Source organism: Schistocerca nitens, chromosome 5 (assembly GCF_023898315.1).
Source record: "Schistocerca nitens isolate TAMUIC-IGC-003100 chromosome 5, iqSchNite1.1, whole genome shotgun sequence".
Lineage (NCBI taxonomy): Eukaryota > Metazoa > Arthropoda > Insecta > Orthoptera > Acrididae > Schistocerca > Schistocerca nitens.
Genome location: NC_064618.1, coordinates 132,948,388 through 132,973,685, shown reverse-complemented (window position 1 = coordinate 132,973,685; position 25,298 = coordinate 132,948,388). Strand labels below are relative to the sequence as shown.

The window sequence follows — 25,298 nt, the reverse complement described above, 5'->3', positions numbered from 1 at the left end:
TTTCCGCGCGCTATACGAGATTGGAATAATAGAGACTTGTGAAGGTGGTTCGATGAACCCTCTGCCAGGCGCTTGAATGTGATTAGCAGAGTATCCATGTAGATGTAGATGTAGATGTAGATGTAAGATATTATTCTTGCCTGCACCAATATCGCTACTCGGTTCATCTTCTTTTTTCGGCTTAAGGAATTAGCGTTGCTGGCAATGAATTTTTCTTGTTGCGTGAAGTTAATTTGTGAATTTAAACTCACTGAACCTAATACAGACATGACTGACTGATAAAACGGTATTAATTACTGAAAAATGCGAACTCTGAGAATAACTGAGAGTGTGACGGTAGAAATCTTACTATTAAAGAGATAATTCTTTTTTCTCTGCAATAGAATCACCTGCGTTACTGATGGTATTGGTATCTATGACTAATGAAATCACATAAAGAATCTAACTTAGCCTTAATAGGATTCCATACCTCAACCGGTAAAAACGTGCCCTTATAGGATCGGTTTGTGCTCCGAAAAAAGATGGTTCAAATGGCTCTGAGCACTATGGGACTCAACTGCTGTGGTCATAAGTCCCCTAGAACTTAGAACTACTTAAACCTAACTAACCTAAGGACATCACACACATCCATGCCCGAGGCAGGATTCGAACCTGCGACCGTAGCGGTCGTGCGGTTCCAGACTGTAGCGCCTTTAACCGCTCGGCCACGCCGGCCGGCCTTGTGCTCCGACTGTCTTTCTGTCTGTCCAACGTTCAGGAACGGGTAGATGTATCAGGTTGAAATTTATTCCACGTATTAAGGTCTACCGTCCCTTGGCGATGTAAAAAAGGGAACTTTTTTGTCAGTGAAATAAAAAAGTACGGCCATTTATGTCACATATTTTGATATTCGCAAATTCACTCGTCGAAACCTATAGCGTACTTCCCTTTGGTTTAGACTCATGATTTTTAGAAAGAATCAAGGTTTCACTGTGCATGTAAAGGAAAATATCTGAAAGTTGTGAATTTGTAATTACACTACTGGCCATTAAAATTGCTACACCAAGAACAAATGCAGATGATAAACGGGTATTCATTGGACAAATATATTATAACAGAACTGAGATGTGATTACATTTTCACGCAATTTGGGTGCATAGATCCTGAGAAATCAATACCCAGAACAACCACCTCTCGCCGTAATAACGGTCTTGATACGCCTGAGCATTGAGTCAAACAGAGCTTGGATGGCGTGTACAGGTACAGCTGCCCATGCAGCTTCAACACGATACCACAGTTCATCAGGAGTAGTGACTGGCGTATTGTGACGAGTAAGTTGCTCGGCCGCCATTGACCAGACGTTATCAAATGGTGAGAGATCTGGAGAATGTGCTGGCCAGGGCAGCAGTCGAGCAGTCGAACATTTTCTGTATTCGGAAAGGCCCGTACAGGACCTGCAACATGCGGTCGTGCATTATCCTACTGAAATGTAGGGTTTCGCATAGATCGAATGAAGCGTAGAGCCCCGGGTCGTAACACGTCTGAAATGTAACGTCCACTGTTCAAAGTGCCGTCAATGCGAACAAGAGGTGACCGAGACGTCTAACCAATGGCACCCCATACCATCACGCCAGGTGATACGCCAGTAAGGCGATGACGAATACACGCTTCCAATGTGCGTTCACCGCGATGTCGCCAAACACGGATGAGACCATCATGATGCTGTAAACATAACCTGGATTCATCCGAAAAAATGACGTTTTGCCATTCGTGCACCCAGGTTCGTCGTTGAGTACACCATCGCAGGCGCTCCTGTCTGTGATGCAGCGTCAATGGTAACCGCAGCCACGGTCTCCTAGCTGATAGTCCACGCTGCTGCAAACGTCGTCGAACTGTTTGTGCAGATTGTTGTTGTCTTGCAAACGTCCCCGTCTGTTGACTCACGGATCGAGACGTGGCTGCACGATCCGTTACAGCCATGCGGATAAGATGCCTGTCATCTCGACTGCTAGTGATACGAGGCTTTTGGGATCCAGCACGGCGTTCCGTATTACCCTCCTGAACCCACCGATTCCATATTCTGCTAACAGTCATTGGATCTCGACCAACGCGAGCAGCAATGTCGCGATACGATAAACCGCAATCGCTATAGGCTACAATCCGACCTTTATCAAAGTCGGAATCGTGATGGTACGCATTTCTCCTCCTTACAAAAGGTATCACAACGACGTTTCACCAGGCAACGCCGGACAACTGGTGTTTGTGTATGAGAAATCGGTTGGAAACGTTCCTCGTGTCAGCAAGTTGTAGGTGTCGCCATCGGCGCCAACCTTGTGTGAATACTCTGAAAAGCTAATTATTTGCATATCACAGCATCTTTTTCCTGTCGGTTAAATTTCGCGTCTGTAGCACGTCATCTTCGTGGTGTAGCAGTTTTAATGGCCAGTAGTGTAATACCATTTCTGCACTCGTAGCTGCTATCTGAACTTCTGCAGTAAAGTTAGTAATATTGGAATCTAATTACCGATTCCAATGTTTGTTATTTTTTACTGGATTTTCGTTATTTGAACTCCTGCTTTGTTCAGGATGTACGGTATTCGTTTCTCGATATTTTATGTTAGTAATTCGTAATTGTTATAATTCGCTTAATTTTTTCGTTGTTGTGTTATAATTTGGTTACCTCACTTTGTTCTGGCGTGGCAGTCTCGTTGTGATGTGTTGCGGTGTTTCCATTTCCGTGCATCTCTTAGTCACTGTTCACAAATTGCTACTAACATAGCAGTAACTTGGAAACACGATCACAAACAGTTCTGTAGTGCAGTGGACTGTTTGTGATCGTGTTTCCAAGTTACTGCTATGTTAGTGACAATTTGTGAACAGTGACCAAGAGAGCCACGGAAATGGGAACAACGCAACACATCACAACGAGACTGCCACACCAGAAGAACAAAGTGAGTGACCGTTACACAACATTTTCGTGCAAACATCAGTCCAGCTTCCAAAGTGACATCGCTTCTTACTAAGTTTTCTGTTCCTTCACAGGATGACCACAGCATTTACGAAAAGACTATACAATATCAGTATGACCTTATTGTAAAGTTGTTTTTGTAATGCCATTTAGCCTGAAGATGAGTTTTAACCCTCGAAACATGTCGCTTGATAAATAAGTAATACAACAGTTGACGAAGTTTGTGACTGGTAGCGGTAATTTAAAAAAAAAAAAAAAAACCTTTACATATTTATTGAGACAGTCACGGTCGAAAAATAGTCAAAATGGATTCAAATTAAAACATTCTTGAAAGTCTTGGAACCCCTGGGACCGATACCTTGCCAGTGTCAAAGCCGATGATAGAAAAACCGTCGAGAACCTCCATTCCTGGAACGAATGAAATGTCTATGCACATAATTAACCGGTACGGAACCAGTGTTCGAGTCCTACTAGCACCTCACAATTTATTTTCTTAAATAAAAAGGATTCAAACGTATATTTTTCTTCCAGCTTGGATCATTTTTTATAATTTTTTTTAAAATCAGAAATATTCCAAACATAAAAAAACAGGTCAGCACATTACCACTTTTGACCTCGTGATGCTTGCTACAGGCGACGTGAACAAAAATACTGGAGGTGCTAGCTCTAAGCGAAATGAGTATTGGACCTTACACTCTCAGAGGACCATTTTCACCCAAAATCCTCAATTATTTGCTGGACATATTGCACTCTCTCTCTCTTTCTCCTTCTACAATTTTAGCCCTCTACAGCTCCCTTTAGTACCATAGAAGTTATCCCCGTTGTCATAATACGTTCTTGTTTGTGTTTTCCACATATTTCATTCCCTACCGATTCTGTGGACACCCCCCCCCCCCTCCTTATTTATTACCTTATCAGTTAACCAAAATTGCAACATTCTTCTACAGCACTCTACTTCAAACACTTCTTTTCCAGAGCCCATGATTCGCTTACATACAGTGCTGTTCTCCAGACATGTGCCTATAAAACTGGTCACACCTCAGGATGGGAGAACTGCCTGCTTGAACTCAAAGGAACGACAGTCAAAGGGGTGACTATTACTGAATTTTTCCTTGAACGTAATCAGTTTTCTCATTGAGCATTCCTATGCAATATTTTTACTCATGATGAGTTATGATGACTTTATGTTAACTTCTTAAGAAGCTCAAATAAAAGATGGAATAAGTGTCCTGTGACCCTACATTGCGTTTGTTTTGCCACTAGAAATAAATAACTAGTATAAGAAAGGTTTACCGCTGATAGAGTTTCTACGTGACGCGACTTCTGACTTGATTGTGGTTCAACCTAACGTCTACTTGGTAGAGGAGTTTCTACGTGACGCGACTTCTGACTTGATTGTGGTTCAACCTAACGTCTACTTGGTAGAGAAGGAATATCATGTTTAACGTGAATTTCAGACCACAATGCCATTATACCTTCTTCACTTGACGTAGCCAGAAGAGAACAGAATCTGTCTCTCCTTATTAAAAAATCATCAGCAGAAGTCGGAATTGAACCCAGAGCATAAGTATATGAACCTAGCATCAAGCCAAGAGACCACCAAATTCTCTCCTCTATCGCTCATTATTATATCATAACAATGTTGTGGCACACTGGATGAGAATTCTGACACAGACTCTCTGTAGTGGTTTGCAGCATGTTCAGTACATTCATTTACTTGGTTGACCGAATCACCATGAACTAGCTGCCTCGGCTACCCAGTGCATACATTCGACTCTTTTGTAATCACCGAAATAAAATCACGTAACTGACACCTACACAGAACTGCCAACAGTGTAGGATGCAGAAATTTAAACAGGAAGTGTTCCTTTCGTCTTGAGCTACTCTATTGCGCTATCTGTTTGTTAAAAACGTCGTGCAGTGCAAAAGAAAAGCTGTAACTGTCTGTCTCTCAGAAGTCTAGATCCGCCCATATGCATTATCTCACAGCACTGTGCACTGCGCAAGTTCTGGAGGAGTTGTTGTTGAGTTCTGGAGGTGCTGCAGCTATGTGTCAGCTAGTAGCGTAACGGTAAGCGTCGCGTGGTGTTGATAAGACGTCGCGAGTTTGGGTACATTCACTGCTACATTTTTTAAAACGCCAGACTGCTGTCTGCTGAAGTTATCGATCTAATGGAACTTTGAACATAATTCCCTTCACTTCTCAACCCAAAATAGTCGCATGTGCAAAAAGGGCTAACTTCTGCGACATTTTGTTCCTTTCAGGTTTAATAGATGGCCAAGCTGCAGATGCATCTCGAAACTTTTGTATTATGTATGGGGAGAGCGCTTCGTGCCAAAATACGTCAGAAAAGTATTTTCTACACTAGCTGTCGTGTGGCAGTGGCATTTTATTCTTCATAAAACCTTGTTTGAGAGCTTTAACTCAGAACAAGTTTTCTACATGCATGTAATCAATAAATTGCATGTGCATTGTTAGACTGTTATAGATAACATCAGAGAATTCGCACATATCGTTGATGATTAATTTTTCTCTCATGTTAACTAATGTTTTAACAACACTAAAAGAAACCATACGAAAATTGTGCACTGTATTATAAGAAATAAAATAAAACTACGCATGATAACCTTACGACGAAAGTATGTTTCAATAAAACTGAGTATCTGTACACAAGCGTGCCTCTATCGGCACGAATTAGTAAAATACTAATCACTTAGATTTCGATTGGGTCTGTGTTTGATTGGTATGCTGTGTCATACTCAAGTGGTATGCAAATGTGGCATTTCATAAATAAAGTTATGTGTTCCTAGAAACCCAAAATTTGTTTGTCAGCAGCGGAAAGAGGCGTTACCTGTTGTGCAGCGTTGTAAGTTTTTCACCATTGCACTATGAGCCGAAAGTATTTTCATGCGATTTACTTATCGATGTGTGATCTGACTGCTTGTAGCTCTTTCACAGAAGGGATAAAAACGTTACAGTCAGCAAGACTGGAACTGCAAACCACAACAGACGCTTTCTCTCAGGTTAGCACGTTTCCACAGAGCTAGGGAAGAGGCATGCAGTTAGGTCTCCTCTTACGAGACTAGTAGTGGCTAGTACTCGTAAACCGTCATTTAAAGGACGAGATTAGATGCGATTTTCACGTGCAACGACTTTCCTGGGCTGAAAACCATAAATTTACAATCTTGTGTTACAGCTCAAGCGTTAATAATAACTGATTATTCAATGGAAATGACAGGAAAAATCAAGTGAACTTTGAGGCTTCATTCCGTGCACACCAGGAAGCAGTAACTCGTCGATCACAGAGTTGCCAAATATACCTTGCCTTGTTGCCAATCTCAGTTACATTACAAGCAGGAAGAAGACGAACCGATGTGATCCTACAGCGGGCTGGGAAGTGACCATAGCTGGCGTCTCAAAGACGCGGCCGCTACGGCCTGAAATACGTAATTCGTCTGATTCACATGTCTGCAACTGGGTTTAGGGACTGGAGCGTAGTTACTAATAATACTCAGAACTGACTGCAAACTAAGCTTCATAAATCAGTAACTCTCATAGTTGTTTTTATATACCTTTCGTAAGTGTACTCAAAACTAAGAAAATCATCGACGAACGTTTTCGTGCCTCGCCGATAGTCGAGCACAACAAACAAATAAAAATAAAAAACGACTGTGTGTGTGTGAGAGAGAGAGAGAGACGAGAGAGAGAGTGTGTGAGGGAGAGAGATAAAAATAAAAAAGAATGATAGAGAGAGAGAGAGAGAGAGAAATTGTTGTAAAGAAATCTTTCATTAAAATGACACGTTCTACATCATTACGAAATGTCGTATTCACGATCTGTGGAACAAGTATTAATCTAATCTAATCTAATCATATCATATTGATGACTAGTCATGAAGAGGCACGAATTACAGAAATATTCGCCAATATCAGTAACCAAGTCTAAACTTGAAAAAAAAAAAAATAAAATAAAAAAAGAAAAGACGACAGTTTTTGTAAAAAACTGGGACTCCCTTAAAGATCCTTTCGTCCCTGTTAACTAACCACGAAAGATGTGTGATATACCTCCATCAGAAGGAACAAATTGTACATGCATTTAAAGATGAAGCGCATGATGTGAGGTTCTGTGACGGAGATACGAACCCAGCACGCAATCGGATTGTTAACTAAGTAAAATCAGATGTTACGTATCGGGTTTTCTTACAAGCTGCTGGATGTTTGAATCTAAAATAAGGATACAATTTTTTGTGCCTGAGCGACAATCGAACCGCACACCTACCGTACTTCTTTATCATCCACGAACATAGCTTAAGTAACACTTGCTTACTCACCAACAGTAACATGAGTGCGTGTTTGACCAGAAAGAACGACACCTATTGCGTTGTTGGCAACACATGAACAGACAATAAATACACATTAATTTTCACTAGCAGATTGGTACGCACGTGATAGGGCTTGAAATGAAATAATGAATATTTTTGTACTGGATCAGGACCACATACTTACCCACATACTTACCTTTGGAGGAGACCTAGAGAAGATTGCAGTCTTGGGAAAAGGAACGAAATGATTGAACTATACTGTTCCGAGAGATTCAGATCCTCGAAAGATGAGATACGAATTCTAATCACAGTCCAATACCAAATTTTTCAACGTCTCTAGTTCAATCAAGTACAAGAAAAAATAGAGCCCTGTTCGTTTAAACCAAATAAAATAAAATTTTCTAATGTAAGTTTACTGGAGACAGTATTTCTGTTTACCATGACTTTCACCTTTGTCATTTCCCAGCGTAAACCGGCTCTGCCCAATTGGTAATGAAGGAACGTGATGTTTAATGCGGATTCTGGATTATAACGTCTTTCTCTTGAGGTTACCAGAGGTAAAGTAAATCTGTTTGTGCGTCTTAAAAGTAAATGCCTGAACCCACGCATTGCACCTGTGATAGTTCGTTCCACCATTCCATTGTGGCCACATTTCCCAGGGCCAGAAGTGTGCTGTAACGGATGATGTGCCTAGCTTACAAAATTAGTCACGGTGGAAAAAATGCGAGTCTATTAAATGGTTAAGTAGAAGCAATCATCTGACGTGGAGATTATGCAATTCTCATGTCAGCAGGACGTAAAGACTCTTCTAGGCATCATAGCCTCGATGTAAAGCCATTTTGAAATATTCACTAATTCAGCAAATTTCATATTATGTATATATGTTATTTCGGTGATTACAAAAGAGTCGAATGTATGCACTGGGTACCCGAGGCAGCTAGTTCATGGTGATTCGGTCAACCAAGTAAATGAATGTACTGAACATGCTGCAAACCACTACAGAATTCTCATCCAGTGTGGCGCAACATTGTTATGATATAATAATGAGTAATAGAGGAGAGAATTTGGTGGTCTCTTGGCTTGATGCTAGGTTTATATACTTGTGGTCTGGGTTCGATTCCGACTTCTGCTGATGATTTTTTAATAAGGAGAGACAGATTCTGTTCTCTTCTGGCTACGCCAAGTGAAGAAGGTATAATGGCATTGTGGTCTGAAATTCACGTTAAACATGATATTCCTTCTCTACCAAGTAGACGTTAGGTTGAACCACAATCAAGTCAGGAGTCGCGTCACGTAGAAACTCTATCAGCAGTAAACCTTTCTTATACTAGTTATTTATTTCTAGTGACGAAACAAACGCAATGTAGGGTCACAGGACACTTATGCCATCTTTTATTTGAGCTTCTGTATGTCGATAAAATTGGTTCTGATCTGAGAATGCATCTCAGATCGCCCTTAACGCAGAATTTGATCCCTTCGTGACAATACAGCTCGACTGCAATTTGTTGTTTGTTCAAAACTGCAGATTCCTCAACATCTCCACATATTGCGCGTGAAAGGGTTCGAATCCTGGCCCGGCACTAAAGCTTTCATTATGTATTATCAAGCTCTAGTATGAGAACACCTATCTGCTGGTGGGTAATAATTTTGTTTTTTAATGTATTTTCATTCGTTGTCAACACTAACGGCATCTGACGTTTTTGAGTCCCAGTGAGACACACAACTGTTTGCGTAATCATTGTAAATTCAAGGATGTTATTCCGAGCTGCTGGTGGAGAAAAATTCGGTAGCTGACGTCTCTTTGTGTGCAGTCAACAACGATATGTGTGGGGCTCGATTCCCAGTCAGCACTGAACTGTTCTTCATATTATTTCTAGTTCAAACATGCTCACATGTCGCTGCTGGTGTAACAAACCCATTTTTAACGTTCGTTTTCTCTAGAATATAACAGCGATAGGTGCCAGGTTGGAGTCCTGGGAAAGAAAAAATTAATGTTTCCTCTCGTCATTTCAGTTAAAACATCTAGCTACTGCCGAGAAAATCCGATATGTCACAGTTGATTGTGCTTCGATGACAATCCAGTTGGGTTCTGCGTTCGAATCCTTGTCCAACACAATGCTTTACCTCACGGCATTTCAAGTAAGTTACTTGTGATGAAGCAATATTTAACATCCCTCGTAGTTCGTTAACAAGGACAATAGATGCTGGGTAGGAATTCGCGTCCGTTAATAATGTTTACGTTCTGTAATTTAAAGTTGATATCTGCCATCTGATACTGTCTAAAATCGAAGTATATCACTCTCCGTATGCCTAGTCAGTAATGACTGTTAGTTTCCGTCAGTCACGAAGTCTTTACTTAGTCTGCATGACCTGGGTTTGAATCCATATGCAGAACGAGACGGTTCGTCGTGTCATTTGAAGTTCATACATATTCTCAACTAGCTGCTCGTGAATAACTTAAATTTTTATTGTCATTTTGTGTTAAATAATAAGTACGGTACGTTATTTTGAAGAGGAAATCATGAATACGACGAACTTACTACGTGAATTGTAATAAATGTGAACTTACAAGCCTGAGGAACCGTTTTATCTGTGATAAGATGTTCCCTGATATTTGTAGTACCTTGGTATTACTTTACATCTTGAGTTATTGCGATACAGAGCAGTGTTTTCTAGTGGTGACTTGTTGGAACCATTTCCAATAGTCTAACGACTGTACCGAGGGGCGATTAGAGGACCTGCTAGACAGCTGCGCTATGTGGGTTGCATTCGAATCAGGCGAAATGCAATTCAGGTCGTTCGGATACTTTTGAGCACGACTGTACGCTTGTGTAGTGGCACTCGACCTGAAGATAAGCAAGTTCGAGTCCTGCTGGTATCAAAAACTTTTCACTGCTATTATTTGACCTGAAAGGGGAGGAGAGATGGTGGCGTAAACTTCCTGATCACCAGACTTTGCGACAACGTCCTGATTTAGATACTAAACTGAGCCATGCCTGGCTTGTGTTTGTGACATATCTCATATGAGCCGGTCTGTGTGGCCGTGCGGTTCTAGGCGCTTCAGTCTGGAACCGCGTGACCACTACGGGCGCAGGTTCGAATCCTGCCTCGGGCTTGGATGTGTGTGATGTCCTTAGGTTAGTTAGGTTTAAGTAGTTCTAAGTGCTAGGGGACTGATGACCACAGATGTTAAGCCCCATAGTGCTCAGAGCCATATCTCATTTGACAACCTGTTTTTACTATACTACCACGTCATTATGTTAATTTCAATTACTGGTCTCACTGAGTTGCCGCCTTGCCTACCCGTGGGCGGCAGCAGCGGTGATTATCGATCTAAGCCCTGGCATATTATCTTTGCTGACTGCTATTACATCTCTGTTGTCATGTGTTCGGAGTTAGTTCGGATCTGCCAGGGAGTTGGAACGCGCCAGCAGTTGGGACCTGGCAGTGTTTGAGTTGGCACGCAGCACAAGTTCAGTCGGGGTGCAGCAGCAGTGAGGTCTGGACAGCCGTGACTCGCTCGACGGTTGCCAACACTTATCACATGAGTGCAGACCACCTTGGTTGGTCGTCGGTTGGTCGTCTTGTCGGACGACCTGTATGTTGGCTGGCGATCGCTTATGGGTTGCCTGCGTGTGCCGACTCGTGATTCGTCCTTGCTATTGCGCAGTCGCTGCCGTTAGAATTGTTTAGTCCTTTATGCAAGTTTTCGTGAAACTGTGTGTAGCTTGTGATATGGACTGCTCAGTTATTTTAGTGCTGTCTCCATGCTGATGTGGAGCAGTCGGTCGGTTGGTGTGGATCAGCCAGGAAATCTCCATGCGGCGCAGTGGGCTGGGCCCGCTGGCGGTCTCTACACAGTGTCGGAGTGTGTGGGAGCTGTTCCGATTGCTACGAGGTTCGTGACTCACCGACTTGGGACATTAAAGTTGGGTGGTGATTTAATTACCGAAGCCAGTCTGTTCACATTGTGCCGTTGGTTTCATGGTTGGCTGTTGGGGGTATTCCCGTGAGAAACAGCAAGTGTTCGAGTTGGCAAAAGTTTGGCCACCATCCGGTGGAGTAACTGTATTTTGGTTATTTGAAGTCCAAGGGCACCAACGGAATTTTTTGCCTTGTGGCCGTTAGCGTTCCGGTTGTCTGCCCTGGCCGCTGACGTAAAATTCAGGCACTGTCCTTTCCTTATCGTGTTGTCATGTCCAACACGTGTGTGTGGTTTTGACAGCTTATGTATACTTGGTTGTGGGCGGCTACGCCTTTTACGTTTTGGCTTTGGAGTTCCTTGTGTACTGGCAGGGCGGAAAGCAAGTCGTCTTGTCGGTGGGTCCGTTGACTGTCTCTTGGTTGGGTTGCCGGAGGATCAGATATAGTTAGGGCCGAGAAGTGCAGACCGACCCCTGGAAACTTCTGTGCGCTGCTGGCTGTACTGCCTTTTCTTGTTTTAAAGGCTCATAGCCGATGGTTTGAACTTGTATGTTTTTAGTTGTGACCGTGCGACCGCTACGGTCGCAGGGTTCGAATCCTGCCTCAGGCATGGATGTGTGTGATGTCCTTAGGTTACTTAGGTTTAAGTAGTTCTAAGTTCTGAGGGACTGATGACCTCAGAAGTTAAGTCCCATAGTGCTCAGAGCCATTTTTTTAGTTGTGTTTTAAATAATGGGCCTTCAGCCGATTTAAAAATGAATGTTCCTTACTTGTCAAGTCTTGCATTGTTTGGGCCTTCAGCCTCATTTGAAATATTATTTAAGGACAAAACCTCGCGCTATCTACGTTTTGATAATTTATTGCAGTTGTGTCATAATTCATGGACCTTCAGCCGTTTTAAAAATTAAAGAGGTTGTGCCCTTAAGCCATAAGATTGTGTGACATATTCAGTCGATAGTTAAGCTCGAAAATTTGTGCTGTAATGTTTGGGCAACTAAATGAAGTTATATGTGTTCAAGTGTAGCTGACAGGCGCTCATTTTTGGCCCCTTTCCACAATTCCAACAACCTGTTCTGTCCTGCGGATTTAACCAGGCGTTTCTTAAACCTTTCTGCAGTGTCTCATGCAGCGAGGACATGTGACGCTGTTCGTGGTGGCCGTCAGTCAGATGGGGCCGTGCAGCTTGGCTTGCCCCTTGGTGCTATTCACGAGGAGCGGGCTATATGCCGGCACCACGTTTCACCCTCTCTATTCTTCCACAGTCATCACCACCACCATCATCATCATTATCATTCAAAACACACACACACAAACACATACATGTAGTATTACAAATAATGTGTAACAGAGCAATTTGGAAACATACAAAACTTAACTGTGAATTACTCATGTTGTTCAATATAAATGACAAGACAATATCAAATGAATTATTGTTGTTGTTGTGGTCTTCAGTCCAGAGACTGGTTTGATGCAGCTCTCTATGCTGCTCTATCCTGCGCAAGCTTCTTCGTCTCCCACTACCTACTACGACGTACATCCTTCTGAATCTGCTCAGTGTATTCATCTCTTGGTCTACCTCTACGATTTTTACCCTCCACGCTGCCCTCCAATACTAAATTGATACCAAGCGATCCCTTCTTGTAGTCAAGTTGTGCCACAAATTTCTCTTCTCCCCAATTCCATTCAGAACCTAATCATTAGTTATGTGATCTACCCATCTAATCTTCAGCATTCTTCTGCAGCACCACATTTCGAAAGCTTCTATTCTCTTCTTGTGTAAACTATTTATCGTCCACGTTTCACTTCCATACATGGCTACACTCCATACAAATACTTTCAGAAACGACTTCCTGACATTTAAATCTATACTCGATGTTAACAAATTTTTCATCTTCAGAAACGCTTTCCTTGCCATTGCCAGTCTACATGTTATATCCTCTCTACTTCGACCATCATCAGTTAGTTTGCTCCCCAAATAGCAAAACTCCTTTACTACTTTAAGTGTCTCATTTCCTAATCTAATTCCTTCAGCATCGCCCGACTTAATTCGACTACATTCCATTATCCTCGTTTTGCTTTTGTTGATGTTCATCTTATATCCTCCTTTCAAGACACTGTCCATTCCGTTCAACTGCTCTTCCACGTCCTTTGCTGTCTCTGATAGAATTACAAAGTCGTCGGCGAACTTCAAAGATTTTATTTCTTCTCCATGGATTTTAATTCCTACTCCGACTTTCTTTTATTTCCTTTACTGCATGCTCAATATACACATTGAATAACACTGGGGATAGGCTACAACTGTGTCTCACTCCCTTCATGCCCCTCGACTCGTATAACTGCCATCTGGTTTCTGTACAAATTGTAAATAGCCTATTAAGTTGATAATTCCGTGCCGTTCAGGAAGTAATACACGTCAATCAAGTGTTGGACCGATATTCCTCATACACAATGTAAAGTCATGGGCTAGCGATATACACACATACATAAGGCGCTAGCATCGCCTACGCGAGGTGTAAAAGGGCAATGCAATGGGCTGTCATTTTTACTCAGGTGATAAGTGTGAAAAAGTTTCCGATATGATTATTGCCGCACAAAGGGACTTAACTGACTTTGAATGGGGTATGGCAGCACTCGACCCCCTTGCTAACAGCATGATGTAGCCTGCACTGCCTCTCCTGGGCTCGTGAACATATTGGTTGGATCCTAGAAGATTGAAAACCGTGGCCTGGTCAGATCAGGAGCGGTTACATATGGGGGGAGCGCGCGGCGCGCGCCCACCCATTGAGCGGCCGACCGCATTGTCACCCGCGCCGCCTCCGCTATTCGTTTGTTTCTTTCGTCACTCGACTCGGCTGAATCGAGCTATCGAGTAGTTGTACTTTCCTATGTAGCACGCGCGCTAGCGTCATCGTGTTTTATACACTTCTGTCTGGCGAGAACTGAGATCGTAATGACGGTGCTATGACATACTGCAAAAGACCTGTTTTTTATTCCAACAATGGACCATGTTACGACTGACATGAGAAAACGTTTTGCTGAAGAAAATATTTATCATTTAAAATTCAACATACTTTGGCCTCAAAACTTCTGAAACGTGACGGTAATGATCTAGCACATAAACTGAATCAGTGCTTAACTGAACTACTGTTCTTTGAAGATGAATCACTCTTTGTGATTGAAAAGAGACTACTGAGAGAGATTCTTCAATACAAGCAAACGAGCATAAACGCCCTTAATGATCGTGATTCTGTTATGCAAGCGTTGTCTGTTTGTCCTAGACTTGACTATCCTAGTTTGCACACGCTGTGCAAAATATTTGCTTGTCTATCTGCACCTATTGCTACAGTGGAAAGAAGTTTTTCAACATTGCGGCACACAAAAACATGGCTGAGGTCGACAATGAAGGAGGATCCACTTAGTGGCTTAGCTCTGTTGAACACTCATCCTGACATTGATTGTCCTACTGACGATGTAATTAACCAATTTGCCAGTAAGAATAGCCGCAATGTAGTCATCATTCAAGGAAGAGAACCACAATTGTAACTTTCTTGTATCATAAGCTGGCATTGTCTTGTATACGTGTATAATCAGTTTAAATAAGATTTTCTTAACCTTTGCATGTCACTTGATTACTTATTATTACGGTAAAAGTAAAGGTAGCTCAGGATATCTTTTGCGCCCCCTCCTTGAGGTTATTCTGCATCCGGCACTGGGTCAGATAAGTCCCAATTTCAGATGGTAAGAGCTGATAGTATGGTTCGACTTTGGCGCAGACCCAACTAAGTCATGGACCCATTTGTCAACAAGGCACCGTGCAAGCTCGTGGTGGCTCCATAATGATTTGCACTGTGTTTAAGTAGAATGGACAGGACCTCTGGTCCAGCCGACTCGATCATTGCCTGGAAATGGTTATGTTCTTCTACTTGATGACGATTTGCAGCCGTTCATGGACTTCATGTTTCCAAACCGTGATGGCACTGGGCCACAACTGTCCACGACTGATTTGAAGAACATTCTGAACAATTCGAGCAAATGATTTTGCCACTCAGATCGTCAGATGTCAATACCGTCGAACTTCATGGGACGTAATCGAGAGGTCAGGTCGTCCACTAAATCCTACACTGCCAACACTTCCGCCATTGTGGACGGCTGTAATGGCAACGTGGCTCAATAGTTCTGCAGGAGAGTTCCAAAAATGGTTCAATTGGCTCTGAGCACTATGGGACTTAACATCTATGGTCTTCAGTCCCCTAGAACTTAGAACTACTTAAACCTAACTAACTTAAGGACATCACACAACACCCAGTCATCACGAGGCAGAGAAAATCCCTGACCACGCCGGGAATCGAACTCGGGAACCCGGGCTTGGGAAGCGAGAACTCTACCGCACGACCAGGGGAGTTCCAACAACTTGTGAAGTCCATACCCTCTTGAGTTGTTGCATTACACCGTGCAAAAGCAGGTCTGAGACGATATTACATTCTGTTGCTTGATTTTTGTCACCTAAACCTACCATTCGTCAAAATTGTATCGTGTTTCTACCCATTGATGAATCTCTGCTGCTGATAATATCAGTGATATCAGTGGTTGCAAATATGAAGCTGGAGATACTTCTTTTAATTCCTCTCTATCCCTGTGGTTAGGTGCATTACCTTTATTCGCTGTGCTGTGTAAATCAGATGGAGAACTGGATGGGGCATCATGGAAGGAGCGGACCTGTGGCACTAGGGGCCAGTCACCAGAGCACTTTAGGCAGTCTAGGCGACTTCTAAGCACTAGGCGGCTTGGATCAGGGGCATTGAACTAGAGACTGGCCCTCAGGTAGGAGTCAGCGGGGCCATGTGTTGTCTGGCTCAACCCTGGTGCGCCACGAGCAGGCAATATTGCAACATCTGCAGTAACATGCTGTGGGTTCCTGGAGTCTGTTTAAAAAAGGCCGGTATAATGGGCATTGGTGGTTCAAATGGCTCTTGAGCACTATGGGACTTAACTTCTGAGGTCATCAGTCCCCTAGAACTTAGAACTACTTAAACCTAACTAACCTAAGGACATCACACACATCCATGCCCGAGGCAGGATTCGAATCTGCGACCGTAGCGGTCGCGCGGTTCCAGGCTGCAGCACCTAGAACCGCTCGGCCACTCCGGCCGGCGGCATTGGTGGAATCCAGTTTTTTGCCAGTAACGCATTTCCTAGAAAACCATGGGAGAGTGTCAGGCTGGTCTGGAGATACCAATCTCTGCTTCCTAGTGAGATGTTCGGCAGTTGTTAATTGTTAAAGGGTTTTTTTCGTCTTCTCTTCTGGGTAATAAGGTACGATAGCCAGATGGCAGTCCATGTGGAGTGAGAATTACTCGTTTTCACAATGTGAGAGGGCATCTCATTGGGTGATCTAAAAAGTATCTATCAGTGGGAGTTCAGGAAGTGGGGATCAAGTCAATTGGGTGACGACGTAAAAAGATATCTGAGGAGGTTGGTTTTGCTCAGAATCGCATGTGCCAAAAGTTAGCCCAGTGGATGAATTATAAAACATTTGCTATGTGGGGCATCGTATCACTGTTTTAAGGAATATCTCTTGCGCAAGCCGATGTGGAACTGTGATCCCAATAAGGACATTAACATGAAAATGATAACACTATTTCCCACAACCATCATCTCGAGGGCACACGCAATTATTTATTGTATTTACAGAAATGCGGACTAAAAGTAACCAGTACTTGAATCAATTCACCTGTTACCCCCCTTAGACAGAGTAAGGTTCTTTCTAACGATGTGGAACCACAGAAATCAATAGTCCTTTGGGTAAAAGGACTATTTATGGTCTTCATACAGGCTTATCACTCAACCTTACTTGAAGTACATCTTCTTTCTGCTTTAGTAGGTTTATACAGAGATTTGAGACAAACAGACCTGTTGGAATGCTGCTTTCATGACGAATGGCGAAAGATGACGTAACAAATCGGCTTTCCTAATAGGCCAGAAAACGAAAGATGAGTCGTACCTGTAACAAGTCCTACCTCTGACCCAAATATGAAACCTGGTTTCGTGTTTTCCCTTTATTTACTGCTATAAGTACCAGAGGCTCTGTGTTAGTGGACTAATGAGAAACCGTGCCTATTCTTTGGACAGAGCATGGGTGTGGCGGGTGTCACCAGTCTTCTGACTGATTTTCTGTGGCCTGCCACGAATTCCTATACTGTGCCAATGTCCACTTGAACTAAACGTCTCCAATTATTAATTGGACACATTTCAATCTCTGTCTTCCCCTATAGTTTTTACCCTCCACAGCACCATCAGGTACCGCAGAAGTTACACTTTGATGTCGTAACACACGCCCTAACATCCTGTTCCTTCATCTTTCCATGTGTTACTCCCCTCGTCGATTCCGCAGAGGAACATCCTCTTTTCTTGAGTGTTCAGTCCATGTACATGGTTCGATAACACCACATCTCAAATGCTACGATTTTCTTATTTCCGTATTTCTCAAAAGCGATTTTACAGTTTCAAACAATGCTGTCTTCCAAACATACATTTTCACAAATTTCGACCTCAAATGAAGGCCATTGTTTGCTGCTACTACGCTTCTTTGGCTGGAAATTCCCTCTTTGCTTGTGCTACTCTGCTTTAATGTTATCCTTGCTTCATCCGTGACATTTTGTTTCTATGGTAGTGGAATATCTTCGCTTCGTTTACTTTGTGCTCCACAACCCTCTGGTTAAGTTAATCGCTAATCACACTTCTGCTATTCCTAGTTACTTTCTTCTTTTTTCGCTTTGCCCTCATGTGCTGAGTAGAATGTTCATTACATTCAGAGTATCATGTTACTATCGTGGGCTTTCTCTCTCTATAGCAGTGTCATAATTGAATCTTACATTGTCTACGTACATTGATGTGACTGCCTGTCAAAAACCTGAACAACCACCTTTTGCACTACAGACAACTGCGAGAGAGCAGGAAGAGAGTCAATGAAGCACCGACAGGGACTTGGAGCCATACTGACTCCAGTGTCATGGCCAGCTGAGCTAGGTTTCTCGGTTGAGGATACATGCCATGAACAACTCAGTTGAGGTGGTCCTGTAGATTCTCGATTGGGCTTTATCCGGGCAGTATCGTGGCCAGGAGAGAAAGTTAATCTCATCCTGGCGCTCTTCAAACTATGCAAGTACACTGTGAACTCTGCGACATGTTGCATTATCCTGCTGGTAGTTGCCATCATGCTGAGGAAAAACAAATTGCATGTAGGGGTGAACATGGTCCCCAAGGATAAATGCATACTCGTGTCGATCTATTTCGCCTTCCATAATGATGAGATCATTTAGAGAGTGGCACAAAAACGTTCCCCAGAGCATAATTGTTGAATGGCGTTTGCTTTCAGACGTTTCCCACCATACACGCCAACAGCCATCTGTCCGACGGAGCATAAAACGCGATTTATCTAAAAAGGCCACGTATCACCACTCAGTGAACCTGCATTTTCGGTGCTCATGTGCAAATTCCATCATTCATAGCCGATGAACAGCACTCAGAATGCTTACATAAACCAAGTGTGTGCTGTGGGGCCCATATGCAGCAACGTTCACTGAATGGTCGCTGAGCAGACACTGTTGGTAGCCCCTTCTTATATTTCTACTGTTCCTGTTAATATATATCGATTAAACAAATATCACATTAGACTAACCCGGAAACGCTTTATCGAATGAGCACGTAAATTTCCGCTTTAATAATCATTTTGTGTGCAACGAGAAACAAATTGACGCTTTGCTTCGCCATTGAGAATTGCATGAAAGACATGATAAGCACTGTTTTCTTGGGATGACTCCAGTTACACAATCCGAAAACGAAACTGCAAATATCTGCAGAAACACCAGAGAAAAGAGTATCTGACGACTCTTAGGAGAGACATCCTGTTTATTGCATTGATTACCTCTTTAGATCCAAAGTCGCCCCTTGACTCCCTAGTGAAACAGTTCCATCATTCCGTAAGCAGAAGAAGAGGTTAGTCCACACATCTTTTGAAAAATATTTTGATAAGATCTCAAGGCGTTGAGAGGATGTTAAGACACGTGTGGTGCAGGTCCCTTCGTTGCTAAGACTTCTACGGTTAGCTGACAAGGGAGTGGAAGAAATTAAAGGGGATAAAGAAGTAGGCGTGCTTCAGCTTTGCAGAAAGGCTTTATTGAGACAGAGGCCGTGCGGAGGCTACTCCAGCTTGTTTAGGAAGGGCGCGATGGAGGCGGCGTCCTCGCAGTCGGGCATCATCTTGCCGTTGAACTTGAGGCACGCATCGGCGCACAGCTGCCCCTCGAAGTAGGGGCCGTACATCTTCTTGCACTGCGCGCAGTTGCGGATGCAGACGCTGACCGCGTTGGCGTTCGCAGGCGGTGCGAGGCATGACGTCACGAACAGCACGACCAGAAGCGTCGCCAGGGGGCAGCAGCGGCGGGCGGCCATCTCTGCAACACGGGATCAGTGCTAGGGCCGCCTCTTCTCTAACTTAGCTTACTTAATATCTGACTCTAAAGGTAACACAAGATTGAAAGAATAGTATGTGGAGGTAAGGGAAGCGTCACTCTGAGACACATCGAATATAAGGCTAAGAGGTTAGGTAACAACGTTGTGGTTAACTCAGCTCTTGACCTGTAGAGGTCGCTTAATGGCATCGAAACACTGTGTGTACTGTTTCTGAAGGGGAACTCTCCGAATGCCGAAATTTGATTGTACGAGGGTGAGTCAAATGAAAACCTTAAATTTGTAATTACAAATCGAAATTTCGCGCCATTATCCTGTAAGTTGGTAAGCGTGCTATAAACAGCGTTCAGAATGGCCTGTAGGTGGCAGCGTAGTGAAAATGCATACATACCGTCGCAGTATCAGTATAAGTATGGCCGCCCCACTTGCGACTTGCACCTGGGAAGAACAGCGTTCTGTTATTCGGTTTTTGCGTAGTGAAGATGTGAAAGCTACTGAAATTCATCGACGAATGAAGGTTCAGTACAGTGATGCATGTTTGTCACAGCAGAAAGTCTACAAATGGAGTAGGAGGTTCGCAAATGGTGTGACTTCAGTGGAAGATGCTCCTCGTCCAGGTCAGGCACAACGAGTTGTGACTCAAAAGAACATTGCAGCAGTTGAAGCCATAGTGAAGGAAAACCGCCGAGTGACACTGAATGACATTGCAGAATGTCTACAGATTAGTCGTCGGTCAGCACACCACATTGTGCATGATGTGCTCCAGTTTCACAAAGTGTCTGCAAGATGTGTGCCATGGCAGCTGACTGCTGAAATGAGAGAACGACGTGTTGATGCTTGTGAAGAACTTCTTCGGCGCTTTGAACGAGAAGGTGATGGCTTCCTTGCAGGAATCATTACTGGGGACGAAATCTCGATTCACTTCCACCAACTGGAAACGAAGAGAGCGAGCAAGGAATGGCGCCATTCCTCATCACCAAAACCAAAGAAGTTTCGAACAGAATCATCAGCAAGGAAGGTTATGCTGACTCTCTTTTGGGACGAAAAAGGCATCATTTTGGAGCATTACATGCCAAGACGGACCACTGTCACCAGTGCATCATAAACAGATTTCCTAAAAAATCATTTGCGGCCTACAATCAAATCATAGCCACGTGGATTGCTGTCAGCAGGTGTTCTTTTGCAACATGACAATGAAAGGCCCGACACTGCCCGTACAGCAGTTGCAACAATCACAGACCTGCATTTTGAGTGTCTTCCTCATCCACCATACTCACCAGACCTTGCCCCAAGTGTTTTCCATATGTTTGGACCATTCAAAGACGCAATGGGAGGAAAGAAGTTCCGTTCTGATGAAGAGGTACGGCACGCGATGCATGAGTGGTTGTGCGGACTACCAAAAGAATTTTTTTTCTAAAGGAATTGATGCACTTTGTAAGCGCTGGAGTACTTGCGTTGAGCGTCGGGGAGATTATGTTGAAAAGTGATACAGCTTTGCAGCACTTCTGCACAACAAATAATATTTAAAAAAATATTTAAGGTTTCATTTGACTCACCCTCGTAACAATGTTACCACATAAACAACTGTCGAACATTTCTCATTCTTAGGACTGAACAAACACGAAAATCTTTCCTGGAAATACATGAATCCGGATCTTACACAGGAATTTAGCGCTGCCATCCTCCTTATGAGGAGATTGTCCACAACAAAATCCACTGAAAGTAGAAAGGTAGTTTACTTTGTTCATTATGCCTCCATTGTTTCACATAGTTCAAAGTAGTTGCGCACTATTCTGTAAGTGATGAACAACAGTATACAAAATCTAAGTTAAAAGCTTTCTTTTCTAGCACAATACTTTTATCCTGCTTTGGGGCTCCTCATAATACCTTGAGAGCCTATCGTTGTATACTGTTGCATATATTAATAAACCGTCCCTAGTGTCTCGTTTTCGAGAATGATTTGCTTTTGTCTATTTTCAATGAATTTCTCGTTAAATATATGTGTGATGATTCGTTGCATGACCGTGTAGCTGCGACTTAGAGGTCTCACTGCCAACAATGTGTTCGGTTTTTTTGGTCATTTAGCATAGGAGACTGTTATAAAATATGAAACAATCCCTTAGAAGTATAAAGACGCTATTGCAGTGCCTATCTTTCTCCGAATTACGATGCAGAAGGAACATTCCATCGTTTTTCGGAATAACACAGGCACTGCATTATCCTATTGATCTTCGACACTGGCGTGCAACTTTCAAGTAAACTGTCTCCCTTGTACAGCAATATTCTTAAAGGATGTACGAGTACAGATTGTAAACACGTGGTTAACGACGTCTGGCCATGAACCGTGCGCGGACAGCCAAATGGTAAGGCGACCGCTCGCAATAAGCGGGAAATCCGGATTTTAGTCTCAGTCTGGTAGAAATTTTAATTGTCATCCCTCCATTATACAGCTGATAGTCGTCCACATTTGCAACTGCGAATACATTTCATGTATAGAAAAGTATAATGTGGGAAGGGCGACAGTGAACTGTTTTTCTTTTGTTTCTGTACCAGTATAGAACCAGCAGAAAGCTAGAAAAACCCCGTGTGCATGCGCTTGCCTGCCTGCCAGCCTCCCAGCGTGTATCGGAGATGTTTTGTTTCGGCCAGATTGGAATTAGAACAGTGAAACGCACACTACGCCTCGCAATAAGGTTCAGTTGTCCCACGCAACGTCGCAGGATTTCTTGTATATCAGTTTCGAATGTTTTTCCTTAACAGCTATTTCTCAGTGCGACCTCCCCGGCAACATCCTCACAAGTTTTTCAGGTTGTTTTTGACCAGCATGTATAAAGTAACAGCGACTACAACACAATAGGTACAAAACATAGCATGGGGCAACAGACTGACAGATGCTAAACTCAGCAGTTTTGGATGTCAAAACAACAACGAGTAATGTAGCGGTATTTTATCCGAAGAATGTCTAGTCATGAGCGAATGGTGCCTGTGCACCACAATTAGTGCCCAGACCCTAATGGATGATACAGCAACTTGAATCAAGCGTAGCAAAGCAAAAGCAGAAATGTTGAACTCCGTTTTCAAATAGTCGCTTAGAAAGGGAAACTCAGAAAAACACAGTTTAATTCTCGCATCGCTGCTAAAGTAGGTTATATAGATATAATTGTCGAGGTATTCGAAATATCTAGAATAGTGAAAATCTGAACAAATATACAGGGCCCTACGGAGTTCTAGTAAGATTCTATACGGAATTTGCGGATGAATTAGTACCTCTTTTAACCATTATATCCTCTAGAAGCCTCAGCAAAAACCATGGCCAGTAATTTGAAGAAAGCACAGGTCACACTCTTCTACAAGAAACATAGCAGAAGTGATCCACGAAACTATAGACATTTTAAAGATGATATAATAATTACCGTCTGAAGAAAACCACACTAATTTTCAATCAAATAATGATGGAATGTCAAAATGATGCAGGGATTAACAATTGGAATCAGATGTTCAGAAATGTAAAAATACGTACTTCACAAAACGAAAAAGAGTAGTATCCTATGACTGTGTAAAGGATGAGCCAGACAATAAGGGATTTTACATTACTATACGAGCCCCCAAACGGTAACCTCATTTTCTATTGCGGCCAAGCCACGGCAGTGTTAGCTGCCTGTAAATTCTTTCATCCCACGGTCTAGTAACAGGAAGTCAGCACCGAGGAAGGGCACCCCGGCCACGCGCCTCTCTCATGTGCTGACGAGGTAACGCCGTCCCAGGCGTCGCTTAGCACACGGTGCTCTGGAAAGTTCCATGCCGCCCGCACGGTTTGCTCGATCCTGACCAATCAGGGCGGAGGAAGCCGCGTGGTGCGTCGAATATACCCGGCCGCCCGTCGCCGGGCCCGCTCTCTTGTATTCTTGCTCACCTGCGAGTCGGATGCGCGCCCTGTAGCAGTGAACATCTCCCGCTTCTCCAGGTGCTGCGGCACTGTGGACTTAGTTTTGGCAGACAACCACTTTCGGTAGCTTCGCGAACAATGTTTCGCCAAACTCTAAGCTGTGGCTCACCCTCACCTCCCTAGGCCTATGTAGCCCCTTTCAACATGCTTTAGCCAATAAATGGCCTTTCTCTAAAAATAACCCTAATCATTCCATAACGCCCACTGCCTGCCTATACGCCCATCCTGTACAATATTAGTGAGTCACAGAATCAGCATTTTTATACAAATATCGTGGTATCACAAACTGAGTTATGAGCCTTTACCACGCTGATTCCGAAGAAGAGTTCCAGCGTCCCAATAATAATTATAATAATGGCTAGTCGTTCGACGAACAGCTCTTGAGAGCTAGTCGGGGATTTGAGACCCACGCCAGTTTGTATTAATGAAAGAAGCCTAAGAAATTCAGAAAACTGAAGGACGATATAACTATATGGAAGCTATCAGTATTCACGTTCAGAAGAGAAACTTAAATATTCGTAAAATATTAAAGGTTCTACATCTTCCGTACATTCTCATCGTTACGTGTAGAATGAATGGAACCATTGGGAGAGAAGAAGAAGGTTTAAGAAGTAAACTGAAGGGTAGAGAGAGATACGTTCTCGTTCAACCAACCAGAAAACTGGGCATTGTTCCAGAATAAGCGTAGTATCTGTATGGGACCTGTAAGGAACTTGACATCTGCAAGTTGGAGACAGAGCTGCACCCTGCCTGATGTTGTGTGGAAATATCAGATGGCCGCTGGCCAGACACAAGGTTGCGGAACAGAGTACTCACCTGTGTGAGGAGAGAGTGGGATGTAGTGGAGTGGTGCTTACGGCACTGTACGCCTCGGCTGTGGGGCCCGCTGCTTATATACGGTACAGCGTGTATCTCCGGCGCCCTGGGGGATGGCTCTCGCCCCAATCCGATTTCCTTAAGAGGGCCGGGCACTCCACAGGACGTCTCGAGCTGGCACGCTAATCTCATCACACTCTGCACGCCACTTCTCCCCAAAGCTCTATCGCTGTTCCTTCATTCTGCAGCACACCTAAAAATACAGTATGAGCAAACTGCAATAATAACGCTGTTGAAAAAATTACCATTGTGTGACATTTCTGTTTGACGATAGGCATTAGTAAGCCAAGCAGGTCTATTGTTAGCCCATCTAAAATCACAGACAGAAAATTATATGATTGAATTCCCAACACATGGCACAGTTACTGTTTTACTATAGGCTATAGCTTTGAGGATGATCTGTCGCGTGTCGATCCGAAATTATAGACAAAAGAATATATACAGGGTGAGTTACGTAAGTCTTAACACTCCTTTTACTCCGTGAACGGCTTTCGATATCGAAACGAGGGTTTCGGCAAATGATAATACACTAGCGGGCACTTACTTTGCTATGTAATAAGCAATCTTAACTGTTGTATCGATCGAGATATTGAAGAAAGTAAGATTTTATAGATGAAATGATATACATTTTTAACGGCATGCGAAAGCGCTTAAAAAGACGAATACAGTGATCTTATTTCTGAGATAAACTCTTCGCAAAGCGATCCGACAGGTATTCTAAAATTGCAAAGCAAGTCGACCGAAAACTGCAGTTGCGTTGTAAAACTCACAGGCCGGGTTACGTCTTTGTATCAAGTCTATAGACTGTTTACTT

At 43.1% G+C, this 25,298-nt stretch overlaps 1 protein-coding gene across 1 annotated transcript; it reads right to left on the bottom strand.

Annotated features, from left to right (window-relative positions):
- Nucleotides 1–19,346: 19,346 nt before the first annotated feature.
- Nucleotides 19,347–24,457, bottom strand: LOC126259683 (eclosion hormone-like). The gene is made up of 2 exons (XM_049956642.1): nt 24,425–24,457; nt 19,347–19,646 (listed from the first exon to the last, which is right to left on the bottom strand). Exon 2 carries the CDS (start codon nt 19,642–19,644, stop codon nt 19,393–19,395), a length of 252 nt encoding a protein of 83 aa, XP_049812599.1. The 5' UTR covers nt 19,645–19,646; nt 24,425–24,457; the 3' UTR covers nt 19,347–19,392.
- Nucleotides 24,458–25,298: the final 841 nt, after the last annotated feature.

Coding starts and splice junctions, on each gene's coding strand:
- LOC126259683 (XM_049956642.1), bottom strand. CDS start 19,644: ATGGCCGCCCGCCGCTGCTGCCCCCTGGCGACGCTTCTGGTCGTGCTG.